Consider the following 15,048-nt stretch of genomic DNA (forward strand, 5'->3'; position numbering starts at 1 on the left):
ACTTATCCCCACTCATGGATTCCTTCCATCTTCCTTCCCAGCCTCATTGCCTCCTCCTTCTCTGTTACGGTCCGTAAAATCACTCTGAAGACTTTGCAACAAAAAGAAATGCTCTACTATTTTTCAATAATCAACAGGAAGTAACAGCTGGAATTTTCTGAGTGGTACCTTGAATCTAAAAGGGTTGAAAACCACCAGCCTATCCCATCCTATCTTCGTTATTCATTGCTTTTTCATTAATTCATTGTTTCAACACATCTTTTCACTTTCTGACTATGCTTTATCTTATTACACAAAACAAAGTATTTACCCCCTGCAACCTCTACAGTGGCATCCGATAATAAAAAGAGCCCAAATAGCTTAGCTACTCCAAAACACTATTAATTACTCACTTTATTTCCAGGTAGTCCAACAGATTCATCCATTCTTTTGCAATCTTTCTTCTCAGTACTTGGGGAATTTGCATAGTTGGTATGGCTGGCATATTTATTTTATAATCTAGAAATCTACTTACTACTTTGCATTTGATTTTTCAGTAAAACTTTAATATTAAAAATAATTTAACACCTGATTAAGGCAAATTTCACATATTATATAATGTGCCCCAAGTATTACGTTTTATCTAGTATTTATAATTCTAGACAGAGAACAAATATATTAGCTAACTACTACTTACCTAGGTTGACAACGCTCACACAAGTATATATCAGGAATATGCTGCCTGTCGATCCCCATGCAGTCGATGTGCTGCCAAACGCTTAAAATAAATGTACCGTGTTATTAAACATATAACATCTTCTGAAATCAATGTATTTAATGTTTACGCTATTACATACACAGGACATATTCATTCAAAACCAACTTATATGGCTGCTGTTCTCCCTAAATTTCTATGTAAACTTCTTTCAATGAACCACTATCCCAATATTTCACTGTGCATGTTCCACTGAGTCCTACATAATTCCTTTCCCAAAGATTGTTTCTTAACATGCCTTTACTCTAGAAAATGTTCTTTCAACACTTTGAAAATATACAGAGCAATGAGAATTGTTGATTACAATGGGGTTAAAACTGACAAGTATCCTTAGCAAGCCTGACCAACCCATTTCAGTGGTTTTTACAATATACTAAAAGACCAAAATGAATGTTGTTTCACTACACAGGATGATTTTCTTATAAATTCCTTAAACCATTCTTCTTATGAAACATTACCTATAATGGTCACCACCAACAAAAATACCATGCAGCAAAACTAGATATTACCAGACTCAGAACTAGGAAAAACACAACAGACTAAGGCTGAGTCAATATTTTGCTTTTACTTTATCTTGTGCATTATCCAGACCAAAGGATAGATTAGATTAAATCAAAGGATTACATTAAATCAGCGCGTAACAAGAACGACCTGCATAGAGCCTCACCACTAACAGCAGAATGTATTACTTAATCTTTACCATATCATATGATTTTCTGTCAGGATAAAGGACTATCAACAGAACAATGGTCACTGAATATGTAACCAAGATAGTTTAGACAGCCAAAAGAAGCCAAACCAAGGCAAAACTGTCCTTAGTAATGATGTTCGTGTTATTATAACAGTAGTTTTTACTGTAGCAAATTTATCCCAGTTGATAAAACTGGCTAAGATATTCAAGAACAGCAATCTAAAAGCTATCCAGGCCCCTTTTCTCCTCTTGTAGTTCAAACTACTCTCTGCTTTATTTCTGTATATGGTGCTAAGCCCCTACTGACCTTAGGCAAGATCAAGCACATCTGAACAAGGATTTAAAAGCTCAACTGTTTAACTTTTCTTTCCAAATCTTGGGCCACCATTTCTGCTATAAATTAGATTTGCACTAAAATGTCTAAACCCTTTACAGATGAAAAGTACCTGGTGGGGAGGAGGGGAGGAAGCAGGGAGAGAGAGTGGTAAAGACTATTTATATAAATCTGGTGTTTAATGTAAGGGTATAATTTTGCTCTAAGTATTGGGATTCTCTTTATCCCAAATTACTTCCTCTAAATTTATTTTATTGAGCTGTGTAGCTTCGCAGATTTCATTGACATTAGGGCTGGAAGGGACCTCGGAAGATCGAGTTCAGCCCCCTGCCCCAGGGGCAGGAAGTCAGCTGGGGTCACAGGATCCCAGAAGGATAAACATCCAATTGACTCTTAAAGGAATCCAGAGTAGGTGCTTGCACCACCTTTGGCAGCAGTCTGTTCCAGGCCTTGGGGGCTCAGACTGTAAAGAAGTTCTTCCTTATGTCCAGCCTGAAACGGTCTTGGAGTAGTTTGAGACTAAGGCTTATTAGTCTAAAGCAAGGGTTCCTAACCTGTTTAGGCTGAGGACCAGCAAACCACAGATCAGCAAACTGCAGACCAGCAGTGACCGGCATACTGCAGGCAGGTAACCAATCCTTTTTTATGCTCAGTATAAAAAAGGGTTGGCTGCCAGTTTGCAGTATGCCAGTCACTTCCAGTCCATGGTTTGCCGGTCTGTGGGTCACTTCTGGTCTGGCAGCCAGCCCTCCTTTGCAGCCCAGCGCCTGGCCATGACCCAGGGGTTGGGAATCCCTGGTGTAAAGTATATGTTACTACTTGGTGTACCCATGTTAGGAACCAATTGCCACATATTCTTATTCCACAATTAAAGGAAGTAGTGGGAAAACAGCAGAAGAGATATCTTTCTGATAAAAAGGTAGCACGTGAGAGAATCTAATAAAGGAGTGAACAGAAATATATGTGGAGTTAGGAACAGTGTGACATCCTTTCCTGATTGAATCTGCCATCCCTTCTGTTAAGCCAGTCATGGATTTGCAAGAATCTGTTTTGATGCTGGAGTTTCTCAACTTAAAAAATTTGCACGAGCTAAAACGATAACTAGTCATTTTAGAACAGCTTATTCCTGCAGTCTAAAACCTTAATATGCAAATATATAAATCTTTAACATTTGAATTAATTTTACCTGCATTTGTCACAACAGATCATGTATCCATCATCATGGGTAAAGCCACAAATGCACCTGGTAATATCAGTTCCATAGCTTCCATCCTCTGACGTACTGATGGTAGTAGCACTGGAAGTTTCATCAAAATTGGGAGTGGTAAATATGCCTACTTCATTCTTGCTAATAAGAACGGATGGAGGAGGAGATGCTGGAGGCGTTGGAGGAGGACGAGCACCATAGTTATGGTCCTGGATGATTTTTTGAAAAACCCCATTAAAAAAACCTGTTATTTTGACATGGTTTTAAAACATGAAGCAGAATTTCTCTCTTTAGACTTCTGAGAAGTTAAGTAGTAAGAGTATGAATCCCACTGCTGACTTCTGCAGAAAGTTGTTCTAACCTGACCCAGATAAAAATCAGTACTTGGGTCTTCCAGACTGGAGAGCTGAAGATGGCTACATGCATCAGTCTCTTATGTCTTGTCAGCTTTAGAAATTATCTTAACTATACTAACTGGATAGGCCATTAGGTTTAGATAAGCCTCTAACCTGAATTCTTTAAATGCCCCTCATGCCCCATTCCCACTTCTCTGATACATGGTTTCATAGCCTACATAGAATTTTAAGAACAGGATCCTAAACTTATTTTTCTAAAATCATATAGGCACCTATCTAATTGATTCTACTGAACTTGTGAAATTTAAAGCAGTTACCCCTAGGCATTTATAGTTAGCACATATAACTTCAACTGCTCTTTTTCCCCATTTGTAATATGCTTATTTATCTTTTTATACAGCTATAATAATACTACTGTGGTACATTTCCAAAACCATTTTGGTATTATTTTTGTTACAAACATACATACTTGCTAAGAAGCCAATTTTAGCCAAATAATTAAAAAATGGTAAAGTTTAAAGACCAGAGAGAAAACAGTATTTACTGACAGAAGACAGAATCCATACCACCCCTGCAACTAGAATTGAGTACTTAAATAGGCCTTTCTTAAAACTCCCATTTTGTATATTTGGTTTTCAAACAACACCCCCCCTTCATAGTATTCCAGCCTACACACAATACAAGGTTTGTCTCAAAGGTAACTGATTTAAAAGAGATAGGCTTTTAAACAAGGTATGAACTTACCGCATAAGGCAAACCAATGTAACTGTGTGAATGATGAGAGCTGCTGGTATAAAACTGGTGTGGGTAACTGTTTGATTTTTCAACTACCACTGGGCTAGCTTCTACAGATTCTGGTCTGAAAAGCAAGATATATTATCATTACACTCAAGAATATTTCACATACATTTGCTCTTTCTTCTATTATTCATATCACAACTAAATATGTATATGCCTTTCCTGAAAGAAGACCTATTTTCATTCTCCGATCCTAAGCCACTCTGAGCCGCTATTGGGACGGGCAGCATATAAATCAAGTAAATAAATGAAATCAAGTGGACCCAAAAAGAAGTTTAAGATCTGTATCACCAAGAAAGTATGAAATACTTCCCATGCATGGATCTTCTGAGGTACAAAATCTTATTATAGGTCTATAATACAAAGTCAATACTGGAGCAATTTAAATACCCTAAACCAGCAGTTCCCACTCTTTTTCCACGTGGTATTCCTAATTCTGACTTTGCACAGCATGATTACCATCAGGTTACATTCCACACCAAGTTGCTAGTAGTATACTAGCAACATTAATGATGACAGAAGTAACAAGAAGCAATATCAACAGAATTGCAGGCATCTGTCAAGATGGTCTTCACAACACTACCTGCAACTTTAATATGTTCCACAATGACATCTAGTGGTGGAATTGGTGTGGTGCCATTATATTCCTCCAGACTCGCTACCCTCAGCTATCTGGTTTTGGTGGGGGACAAAAAGAAGAAAGTCTCATAGTAAATCAAGAGGTGGAACCCATCATGTTCAAATGAAGAAAAAAAAAGATGACAGTGTGAGGAAAGAAAAATACATAAAGGTGGGGAAATAAATTTGTGAAAAGGACAAGAAACAAGATATTCTATTGCCTCTCTCTTAACAGTCATTACAGATGTACCTTGAGTATAATTTTTCCTGGCTCCCCTTTTGGAATTAACCACCAAATTACATTTTCGTAGTAGTAACAGTAATACTTGTTTTCCCCCAATTCATGGCAGGACTACGCCATTTGGACACATTTCAAACCAGACTGTAGCTCAGAATGAAACTTTTACATGATGGCAAATCACTGCAGGGCCACAAAAGGTTTCATAGACATTTTTTGCCTTGAACCATGAAAAAAAGAGAAAGAAAAGACTTTAAAATGAAGCTCGTGTAGTTAAAGGGACACATGATTTCAGTTGTCAACTTCTGTTTTAAAGAAAAAACTATTAACCAGGATTTAGAGAATAAAATATAGAGGTGACAGAAATATTATTCAACTTGGTTTCTTTGAAAAAACTCTCTACTCCATGTGTATTTAACCTACTTACTCACTTTCTCTTTATGTGAGCAGATTTACCTTAGCAGGAAAACAATTACAAAGGACAAATGAACAACCAAAACAGTCAGTAGAGATCATCTGGATAAATGAAGATTAAAGACTTGCATAATTATTTTTAATTAAATTTACATTATTTTAACCCATCAGCCAATAGGGTTCTCTCTCTCAGCTACAAAATAAATCCTTCAAAGTGGAGTGATCTACAAGACTGGAGTTACAAAGCTAGTTTACATTTTTGCTTCATGCTAGATAGTTGTTTTGGCCTTTTTTAAGGAGGTTAAAACCTTTAGTGCAGGGTTATCTTTTTTATCCAGTCTACAGCATCAAGTTTACCCCAAACCACTTAGTATCTGAAACTACACACAGAGAATTCTTTCAAAACTTCTGTTATCCTGAAAAGGGGAATACTGTATTTCCTTTATTGTACCAGAATTTTGTTAGAGAGCAAGTCTTGCTTCTGAATAAATGGTGGTGTGAAACATGTCAAAAACTAATAAATATAACCTGTGATAAGAGAGTGCAAGGAACCTGCTCAACAAGCCAAAAGGGTCAGAAATGCTTCTCAAATTTTTGTATACAATGATTCATTAAACAGAAGCAAGTTTTGAGAGCATCCTTCCCACCAAGGAAGGATGATCAATTTTAATTCTCCATACCATCTGATCCCAGGATCTAAATTCTCAAAATTTTAATGCAACAGATGTTGAATATCCACCCAGCATTGTTCAGCTAAATTTCCAAAACTTAAAGCCACACATAAAGCAACCTCTTCCTTTCTCATTCAAAACTGCATTGCCATCAGTTATTTCTGATGTGTTACTTATAATAATGTTTGATAGTGAAATGTAGCAGCATGGCTATTCTGGCATTCACTAAATTGGCAATTTTTCTTAGGATTATCTGGTTCATACTTATTTTTTCCCTAGTATCTGAAGGACGTCTTGGCCTAATGCAGTGGTTCCCAATCTGTGGTACACAGACAACTGGTCAGTGGTACACGTTAACAGATTTATTATAATTACTTTATATGACAAAATGTTGCTGGTGGTACTTAAAGTTGTATAATTTTAAATTGATTGTGCACAATCTCAGAGTTTGGAAACCACTGATCTGATGGCCCACTGGAGCAGAAAAACCTGAAAAAATAAATAAATAAAAAAAGTGCAGTCTTTCACCTTTGTAACAAAACACACATAGAAATATCAAGTCCTTAAATAAGAGAGAACTCAAGAAAATTCTACCCAACTGGTGCATAATCTTTTGAAAGCCGAGTCACCAAGATTACATGTTCTTACAAAATATATCCTGAGGGTGGCAGCCTACACATTCTCAAATTTCTCAAATTTGAGACATTCACAGTCTCAAATGGATTCCAAGATTAAGGTGACGCTGTAAAGGATTTAGAGTGCCTCTTCAAGGCTGTCAATAAACCGAACTGCATGTGAGGCACTGGCTACAGTGTAGTGCTCTGTGGCCCAGTTCAATAAGCTTGGTCCCCTCAAGGCAATTCTCCTGAGAAGTGATTATACACATGGCTGTTTTCTGTAAAAGAGAATTACCAAAAGAAAAACGCATCTTACTTAAAAATAAAGAAATCCAAGTATTATCAAACACCCAGTTTTATATTAATAATCCAAACTCAGGGCACAAAGCTAAAGAGAGTGAGGAGGGGAAAAGTGCAAATCTTTTCCAAACACAGAGATAGCTACAATTAAAGCCAGAAAAAGAGCTGCCATTAAAATCAGAAAAAGCCCATTCCAAATTTTGGCTACCTTTACCATGAAGAAGTTCTACCTGATATCTAACCTAAACTTGCCCTCTGTCAGTCTGTAACCATTGCTGCTTGTCACCCCAAGAGGTGCCCCGGTGAACACAGCATCTCCGATCCCTTGCTGCATCCCCCTAATGAATTTGTAGGTGGCCACAAGATCATCTCTCAGCCCTCTCTTGCGGAGGCTGAAGAGATCCAGGTCCCTCCGTCTCTCCTCATAGGGCTTGTCTTGTAAGCCCCTAACCATGTGAGTGGTGCTCCTCTGGACCCCCTCAAGTCTATCAACATCCTTCTTGAAGTACAGCACCCAAAACTGGATGCAGTATTCCAACTGCGGTCTGACCAATACCACACAGAGGGGAAGTATCACCTCCTTGGATCTATCTGTCATGCATCTGTTGATGCATGATGAAGTGCGGTTAGCGTTGCTGATGATTTTGTCATGCTGACGACTCACGTTCATCTTGGAGTCCACTATGACTTCAAGATCCCTTTCTGCTTCTGTGCAGCTGAGGGTCACTTCCCAGCCAGTAGGTGTGCTGGATATTTTTGCACCCTAGGTGCAGCATTCTGCATTTCTCCTTGTTGTAGTGCATCCTATTATGTAGTGCCCACTTTTCTAACCTATCCAGGTCTGCCTGCAATCGTTCCCTACCCTCTGGAGTGTACACTTCACCCCACAATTAAGTATCATCTGCAAACTTAGAGTACACTTCACACACACATCCAAGTCACTGATGAAGATATTGAAGAGCATAGGTCCAAGGACTGAACCCTCTGGGACCCCGCTACCTGCATCCTTCCAGGTCAATACCAGCCCATCTATTACCACTCTGTGGGTGTGACCGCTAATCCAATTTGCCACCCACCGGACCATGTAAACATTTATGTCTCAGCCTCTGAATTTATCAGAATGGAATGAGATACTGTATCAAAGGCCTTGCTAAAATCCAAGAAAACAACATCTACCTCTACTCCTGCATCTAAGTACTTTGTGACCCTGTCATAAAATGAAACCAGATTGGTCAGGCATGATCTACCTGCTACAAATCCATGTTGGCTTCCCTGCTGCATTATTTTTCTCACTGGACTCCCACAAATATGATCTTTTATAACCTTTTCAAAGACCTTTCCGAAGATGGAGGTGAGACTGCCTGGCCTATAATTACTCGGACCCTCCTTCCTCCCCTTCTTGAAAATAGGGACCACACTGGCCCTTTTCCAGTCCTCTGGGACCTGACCCAAGCACCACGAGCACTCAAACAGCCGTGCCAGTGGTTCTGCTATGACACCGGCAAATTCCTTCAGTATTCTCGGATGCAGCTCATCCAGGCCTGCTGACTTGAACACATCCAGTCAATCCAAGGGACTCTGCACCAAGTCACTGTCAACAGTTGGTCAGGTTTTGCTGCTGAAAGTCTTTAACTACCTAAAAAACATTAATAAAAATACAACTTCCAGCTGTTAACAGGTGCTCATCAAAACCAATGCATTAAATAGCTTCCAACATATATATTCTGATCCATGTCTCTGGTTCAAATGTGAAACACCATGGATGACATTTTATTTCCTTGTGGTCATCTAAGTGACAAGTGTTTTTAATTGCCTAAATGACATTTTTAGTATTTTTCACAGACAGCTACTTTGTTTCCGCAGTGTCAGTGCATACATGGACATATGTACTATACGTGCAAATTGAGCATGCACATTAGGCTGCAAACTAAACTATAAAGTTCCAGCTTCCCTCAAACCTTTTAACCCAGAAGATTTGAACCTGCATTTTGCTGGCTTCCTAACACAACACGCTAACCACCACACTACAAGTCATACATTACCTACCCTTTCTTTCAGCATTCCTGTTGAAGCTGGGCCCCTGGGAAAACCCAAGGAGATTATGTGAGGCCTGGAAGCTTAGTGTGGTAGCTGATGCTCTGGAAAGGAACAAACCCTACATTCTAGCCTGAAGCTTTGCTCCTAGGGAGGCAGACCCCCAAACCCATCCATTTTAACCAATGGCTACTAAATACAAGGAGCAGACACTCAGCTTCAAAAGGAGTGCCGGAGAGGGGCCAGACGTGTGATGTGATGGGACCTCAGAGATGCAGGTTTAAATTCCATCCCCTCTATCATTTTGCTTCCGGGACTTTCCACCCTGCCTGCATATGGAATTGTCCAAGCACATGGGGCTATGGGTGTGGGACATAATGACTACCTTCTCTTAAGTGTCAAAAAATAAATCACAACTCAGACAACTAAAAAATTGTCATTTACAATTCTACCCCAATATGCTTCCCTTGCCCATATATCATATTGTTTGAAAAGTCAGTAATTATACAAAAAAGAGCGAGCAAATGCTTTGATTTCACTACCAGAGTCAAACCTCTGAGGGCCAGAACACTTCCCCCTCATAAAAAAAAGAAGCCACAAATGCATTTACCAATAAATGGACCTTCCAGAACTTGTGTACTTTTGTTTCTGAAGGCAAAAGTCTAGAAGTTCAAATACAATATGCCACTTTTATTTAATCATTTTGTAGCATCTATAGTATGTCAGGTACTATTCAGGAGGTAGCGTTATGTTCCATAATCCAAAAAGCCCATAATTTTAGGGCCCAATCCTTCTATCTCTTAGGCCTTCACATCATGAAATTGTCTGTTGACTTACAAGCAAGTCCAGCAGGTGTGCAACTTTAGGAACTGAGCTTAGGTTTTGCATACAACAGAATAAGAGAAAAGATGCAAAGAAACTCACAAGTTGCATCAGTATAGTGACAAGGTTATTCTGCTAAGGAATTTGTACACCCTGAAAGCTCAATTAAGACTTTTTCCTACCCATACTTCCAGTGTTTTTACTTCCTTGAATGAGTGAATTTTACTGACTTTTACTGGCATCCTGGAAAAAAAAAGTTGTCATTCCCCCTGCAACAGACAAAGACAGTGGTCAGCTCTGAAAGACTAAATGTCTATTCTGGAAATAGTTGTATATATTTTCCTGCACTATGTACAGCAGTTTGATAGATTATGTATGGACTTTTTAAAACTACAGTACATGATCAGGGTTTAGCAGAAGTTCAAACCAGGTAAGAAATAGTTTTGTTTTATGCTATATTTAATATGAAGTATAAGACAGTTAGTATTTATGGGCTGAATCATTTTGAGAAAATTATTGGTTGGTGATCAATTCCTATTCCTAGGTGATCAGTTCTGACTTAAGACCTGAAGTATAGCTCACTATAAACTGCTTCTTAGGGTAAGTTAGCCTCTGCAGACCTCCATAATACTGCAGCAATACTTCTTCCAGCACCTGAAGCAAGTTGGATATTTCTACAACAGGCTAGTATGCAGCACAGACATATCTGTAAGCCAACACCATTTGCAGTAGTTAGTTAGGATTTTATTTATTTAGTCTTAAATAATAACCTGGATTTTCAAGTGTGTATTTCCAGTGTATTTTAGTTAATTTCATAGCAAAGTGGGGGTAAAGGAAGCAACATTCATGGAAAGTTTGCCACAGATGTTTGCAACAGCTAAACAATGAACTACTATATGTCCCTATTGGGGAGCATAGCTTCAAGGAAGTTGGTAGTTTGGAGAGCTAATGCCTTATTCTTTCCTATAGGTTAAAATTCCTGTCTGACCTAGTCTCCCATGATCCCAGAGATGCAAAAGATGAAAGACAACCCTGTAGTAATGTGCTACCATAAGGAAATACTCAACTGAACACTAAGGTATAAGTACTGAAGAAAATTCTTATTTTCACTTTTTTCCCCTGCTGAAAAAACAAACAAACAAACCCAAAACATTTTCCCCCCATTCTTTACTTTGAAGCTAATTTATATATGTGGCTTCATGTGTGCTGTTCTAGTATCTAATTACATCATTCTTCCTTTTTTGTTGCTTCAGCCCTCTGCTTGGATATTTCCATGTCTCCTTTATCAATGCCTTATTCTCCTTTTACCGGGTGTGCTATTTTCACATTGTTTTTCCACACACAGCATCTTAGAACACGAAACCAAATCACTATCATGGGAAATTGGTCCGACTCACCCCTCATTGGAAAGGTGCATTTAGTAAGGTTCTTTGCTGGTTACTGAAATCACAGAAAAGTAGTGCTGAAAGGGATCTCTGAAGGTCATCTAGTCCAGCCTGCTGCTTGAGGCAGGATCATCTCTATTCAAACCACCCCATACAAATCCTTGTCTAACCTATTACTAAAACTACAGAGTTAACCCTGCCACACAACTGAAAAGAATAGATAGCATCCTAACCTGCCACAGGCAAAACAAAAATACAACTGCAGCTAGCATCCTGCTGCTACAAGAATTAAAATATGTTCAAGAAATCCAAGGAAGAGGACCACACTTCCTGCTAGAGGAATGCAAAATCCTATGGTTAGATCAATCTGACCATGGGGCAAAATTCTTTCTTGACTCCAAATGGAGCTATCAGTTTGACACTGAGCAAAGGGACAAACCCTCTAGCCAGGAATCTTCAGGTTTAAGTTCCAGCAGGAACACTAGCACTCCCCAGTCAAAACCCCCAGCTTCAGCTGCAGCCAACACCTAATGCTTCCAAGGAACATCACCAATGATAGAGATCCCACAGTTTCCTTAGTCAGTTTAGCCCACTTTCTCACATTTTTAACTGAAGAAGTTCCCTCTTACCCCCACACCTAATATCCAATATCTACATTTTGCTGCTGGAACTAAGTCAATAGTTGCATCCTGCAGCAGGATAGAAAAGGTGTTCCCTATCTTTTTTATGGCGGCCCTTCACATATTTGAAGACTCCTGTCATGCCCTCTCTTAAGCACCTTTTCTGCATGCTGAGCATACCTATTTCCTTCAACATCACCTCATATGGCTTGTTTTTCAAACCCTTTATCATTTTTGTTGCCTGCCTCTGGACCCTCTACCGTCTCCATCTGACATGTCAGTCTCTGAAAAAACAGAGATGGGAAATTTTAGGCTGACATCACCAGGGATTCTTATATCACAGTAAATTCATGTGGCAATTATGCTTTATTCCTCCCCCTCTCTCCCTCCCACCCCCACCGGTCATATATTGAAATAAAACAACTTAGTTTTTAGCCCACACACGATTTCCCCCAGAATGATTCAAGACAACTAAATGAAACTGTTGGCTTTTTCCTTTTTTTCCTCTACATTTAAAGCTTTCCCCCCCTTGTGTAAAGGATGAGATGGTAAAGCTGTAAAGCTGTAATTGCTAGAGCACCAGAAGTTAAATTCAGACTTTGATATGGCCACCAATCCAGCTGCAAATGGATACCAGTCATTCAGGCTAGAGAATCAAAGGCAGGCACCAGACATGGTTCTGGCCACGTCATGCCTATGCTAGCCACTGACTGGAGGGCCTCAACCATGTGGGCCCACTGGGCCATCTAGTCTTGAAGCAGAGCTCTTCATGACTTCTTTCATCCATGAATTGTTCATCTGATGACTCAATCAAGAGATCAACAACTGCAAGCCAGATCTAAGTGGCTCTCAGATTTGTTTCACCCAGAGTACACGTACTACCTTTATAGGAGGGAAATCTGCTGAAAGATGCTACTGCCTAATTTTTGTTAAGTCTTCTCAGATGGGGAAGACTTTCTTCCACTTTTTCTTGAGTAACTTTCTTCAAGTGTAATCACTGGCAAATTTAGAGCCAACAGCATTTTCACAAACACTAGCAGGTTTTAAGTTATCTGAGGTGTCCTAGAAAGCAACTGACAAACAGTTTACAATCTTGTCCTTCAACTTTTCCAGCCCCGAGCTCCATAATCAGGGATCCTGATTTTCTCTGATAAAAAAAATAACTCCCCAATTTTTGGATTAAAAGTAGTAACTCAAAATCCACATTTTTCTGTGGTTAAAATGAAACACCACTAAGATAGATCTATCTATAGCAGCGTTTCAGTTTAATCACAGAAAAATGTGGATTTTGGGTTACTTTTTTTAATCTGAAAATTGGAGTTTTTTTGTTTTTTTTTTAATCAGAGAAAACCAGAATCCTTGTTCATAATTGTACCAGCAGTTAGTGATGAAACACTGTGTAGGTGTCGGTGGCACTATTGATGAACTTCTGTAGGAGAGTAGAAAGAGCTGTAAAGTTACCTTCAGTTCCTTAGAACTTGTTCAGCACCAGAAAAGCATTTCTTTTCTGGATACCTAGTAGAAGCCTCCCTTTAAAAAAGAAAGAAAAAGAATTCTCCTTTATTTAAAGGAGGAGCAGGCAAAATACGGCCTGCGGGATGGATTCAGCCCACCAAGAGAGTCTATCTGGTTTGCAGTGGGCCCCTTGGCCCTACCAAGACAGCAGGGCTGTGGCATGAGCCGTGGTGCGTATGGCTGGCCCTGCCCATGGTCCCATCCTATCTGCCCAGCCAAACCTATCCTGCTCACAGGGGTCCTGGACTCAGCTTCCCAGCAGCTCCCATAATGGCAGCTCACTCTGCTCAGCTACCAGTGCCAGTGTCTCCACTGCTGCCAGGCCAAGCCCTGCTGCCCAGGCACCCCAGATAGATTGCTGGGGGTGCCACACAGAGTGGGTAAGATCTCCATAGACACTGGTCTGGGACCCCTGTGAGCAGGATACACTTGGCTGGGCAGATGGGATGGGACCATGGGCAGGCAAGAAGTTGCACCCGGCAACAGGGTCCCCAGAGCAGAGTGGCAATATGCTTCCCACACGTCCCTGCAATGAATGCCAGTTCCATGGGCAGGGACACACAGGGAGTGCATCACAGCTCTGCCCTGGCCCCATGCTGTCACTGCCCCACAATCCTGGCCCCACCCACCCATGGCCCCACCCCATCCGCATGGCTGAGAGCACCCTGCCTGTGGGGGTCCTGGGCCTGTCTCCAAGGAGACCCTGCCCACCCATTCTGTCTGGCCTCCCAGTGGTGGATGCAGGGTAGATGGGCCCAGATAGGGTTAGCCAGCAGTGGGTGCGAGGCGGATGGGCTGGATCAGTTCCCCCCCCACACCCTTCTTGTAAGAGCTCACCAAAACTCCTTAAGTGGCCCTCCAACCCAAATAACTGCCCACCCCTGATTTAAAGAGTGATGCTAAAAGGCTTCACACAAAAGCCATTTATAAAAAGTTTATAAAGGTAACTTGATCTGTCTCAACTAAATCAAACAAGAGACCCCCAGTGACCTTAAAATTAAAAAGTTATTACTTCATGAAGGTTGGTTGTTTTTTTGTAAAAGGAGACCTCTAGTATAGAAAAATGAGATGTGAAAACAAGGTCTAGTTTACTGTTCTAACATTTAAACCATGCAAATATATTCTTAATACTATCCAAACATATGAAAACTTGAATATTTGTTCAGGAGTTAAATAGGGTGGGGAAAAAAGACTAAAGAAGAGATTACGAACATTCTATATTTCACTGTCTCCAACAGATTCTACCAAGAAGTTTTAAAAAAGTAAACTCTTTCAAAAGCAAAGGAGATAAAACAGGTTTAAGTCCAAATCTTAAGTCTCTTACTGGATTTTAACTATGTTTTCCATAAACAAATTTTCACAAATAAATGATCTGATGACCAAAAGGTACTGAACCATTCCATTTTCTTTAAATCATGGCCAATATGTATATGCTACTCAGGGGTAGGCAATGTTTTTTGGTTGGAGTGCCAAAAAGCCACAATGACTACCTTGGAAGGTGCTGGAGTGCTGACATGCCGAAGCCCAGAGCAGCTGTTTGCAGCCTCCTAGCTGCACCCAGCCCATAGAGCCCAGTATGCTTGCAGCATGGATTGCAGCCTCCCACCCACCTGTTGGGAACAGCCTGGGCTCCGTGGCTGGCAGCAGCTGCTTAAAGCCTGGGCTGGCAGTGGT

General features: G+C 40.2%; 1 protein-coding gene across 6 annotated transcripts in view; it reads right to left on the bottom strand.

Annotated features, from left to right (window-relative positions):
- KMT2E (lysine methyltransferase 2E) overlaps nt 1–15,048 on the bottom strand; it is a 112,974-nt gene that overhangs the window by 71,869 nt on the left and 26,057 nt on the right. For all 6 annotated transcript variants that reach the window (XM_019509437.1, XM_019509436.1, XM_019509435.1 and 3 more), the window contains 3 exons: nt 4,087–4,201; nt 2,966–3,195; nt 677–757 (listed from right to left, as the gene is read on the bottom strand). In XM_019509437.1, the coding sequence (XP_019364982.1) occupies nt 677–757; nt 2,966–3,195; nt 4,087–4,201 (426 nt within the window). The remainder of the gene's footprint in view (nt 1–676; nt 758–2,965; nt 3,196–4,086; nt 4,202–15,048) is intronic.

Source organism: Gavialis gangeticus, unplaced genomic scaffold (assembly GCF_001723915.1).
Source record: "Gavialis gangeticus isolate Ggan-Ray unplaced genomic scaffold, GavGan_comp1, whole genome shotgun sequence".
In the NCBI taxonomy this organism is placed as follows: domain Eukaryota; kingdom Metazoa; phylum Chordata; order Crocodylia; family Gavialidae; genus Gavialis; species Gavialis gangeticus.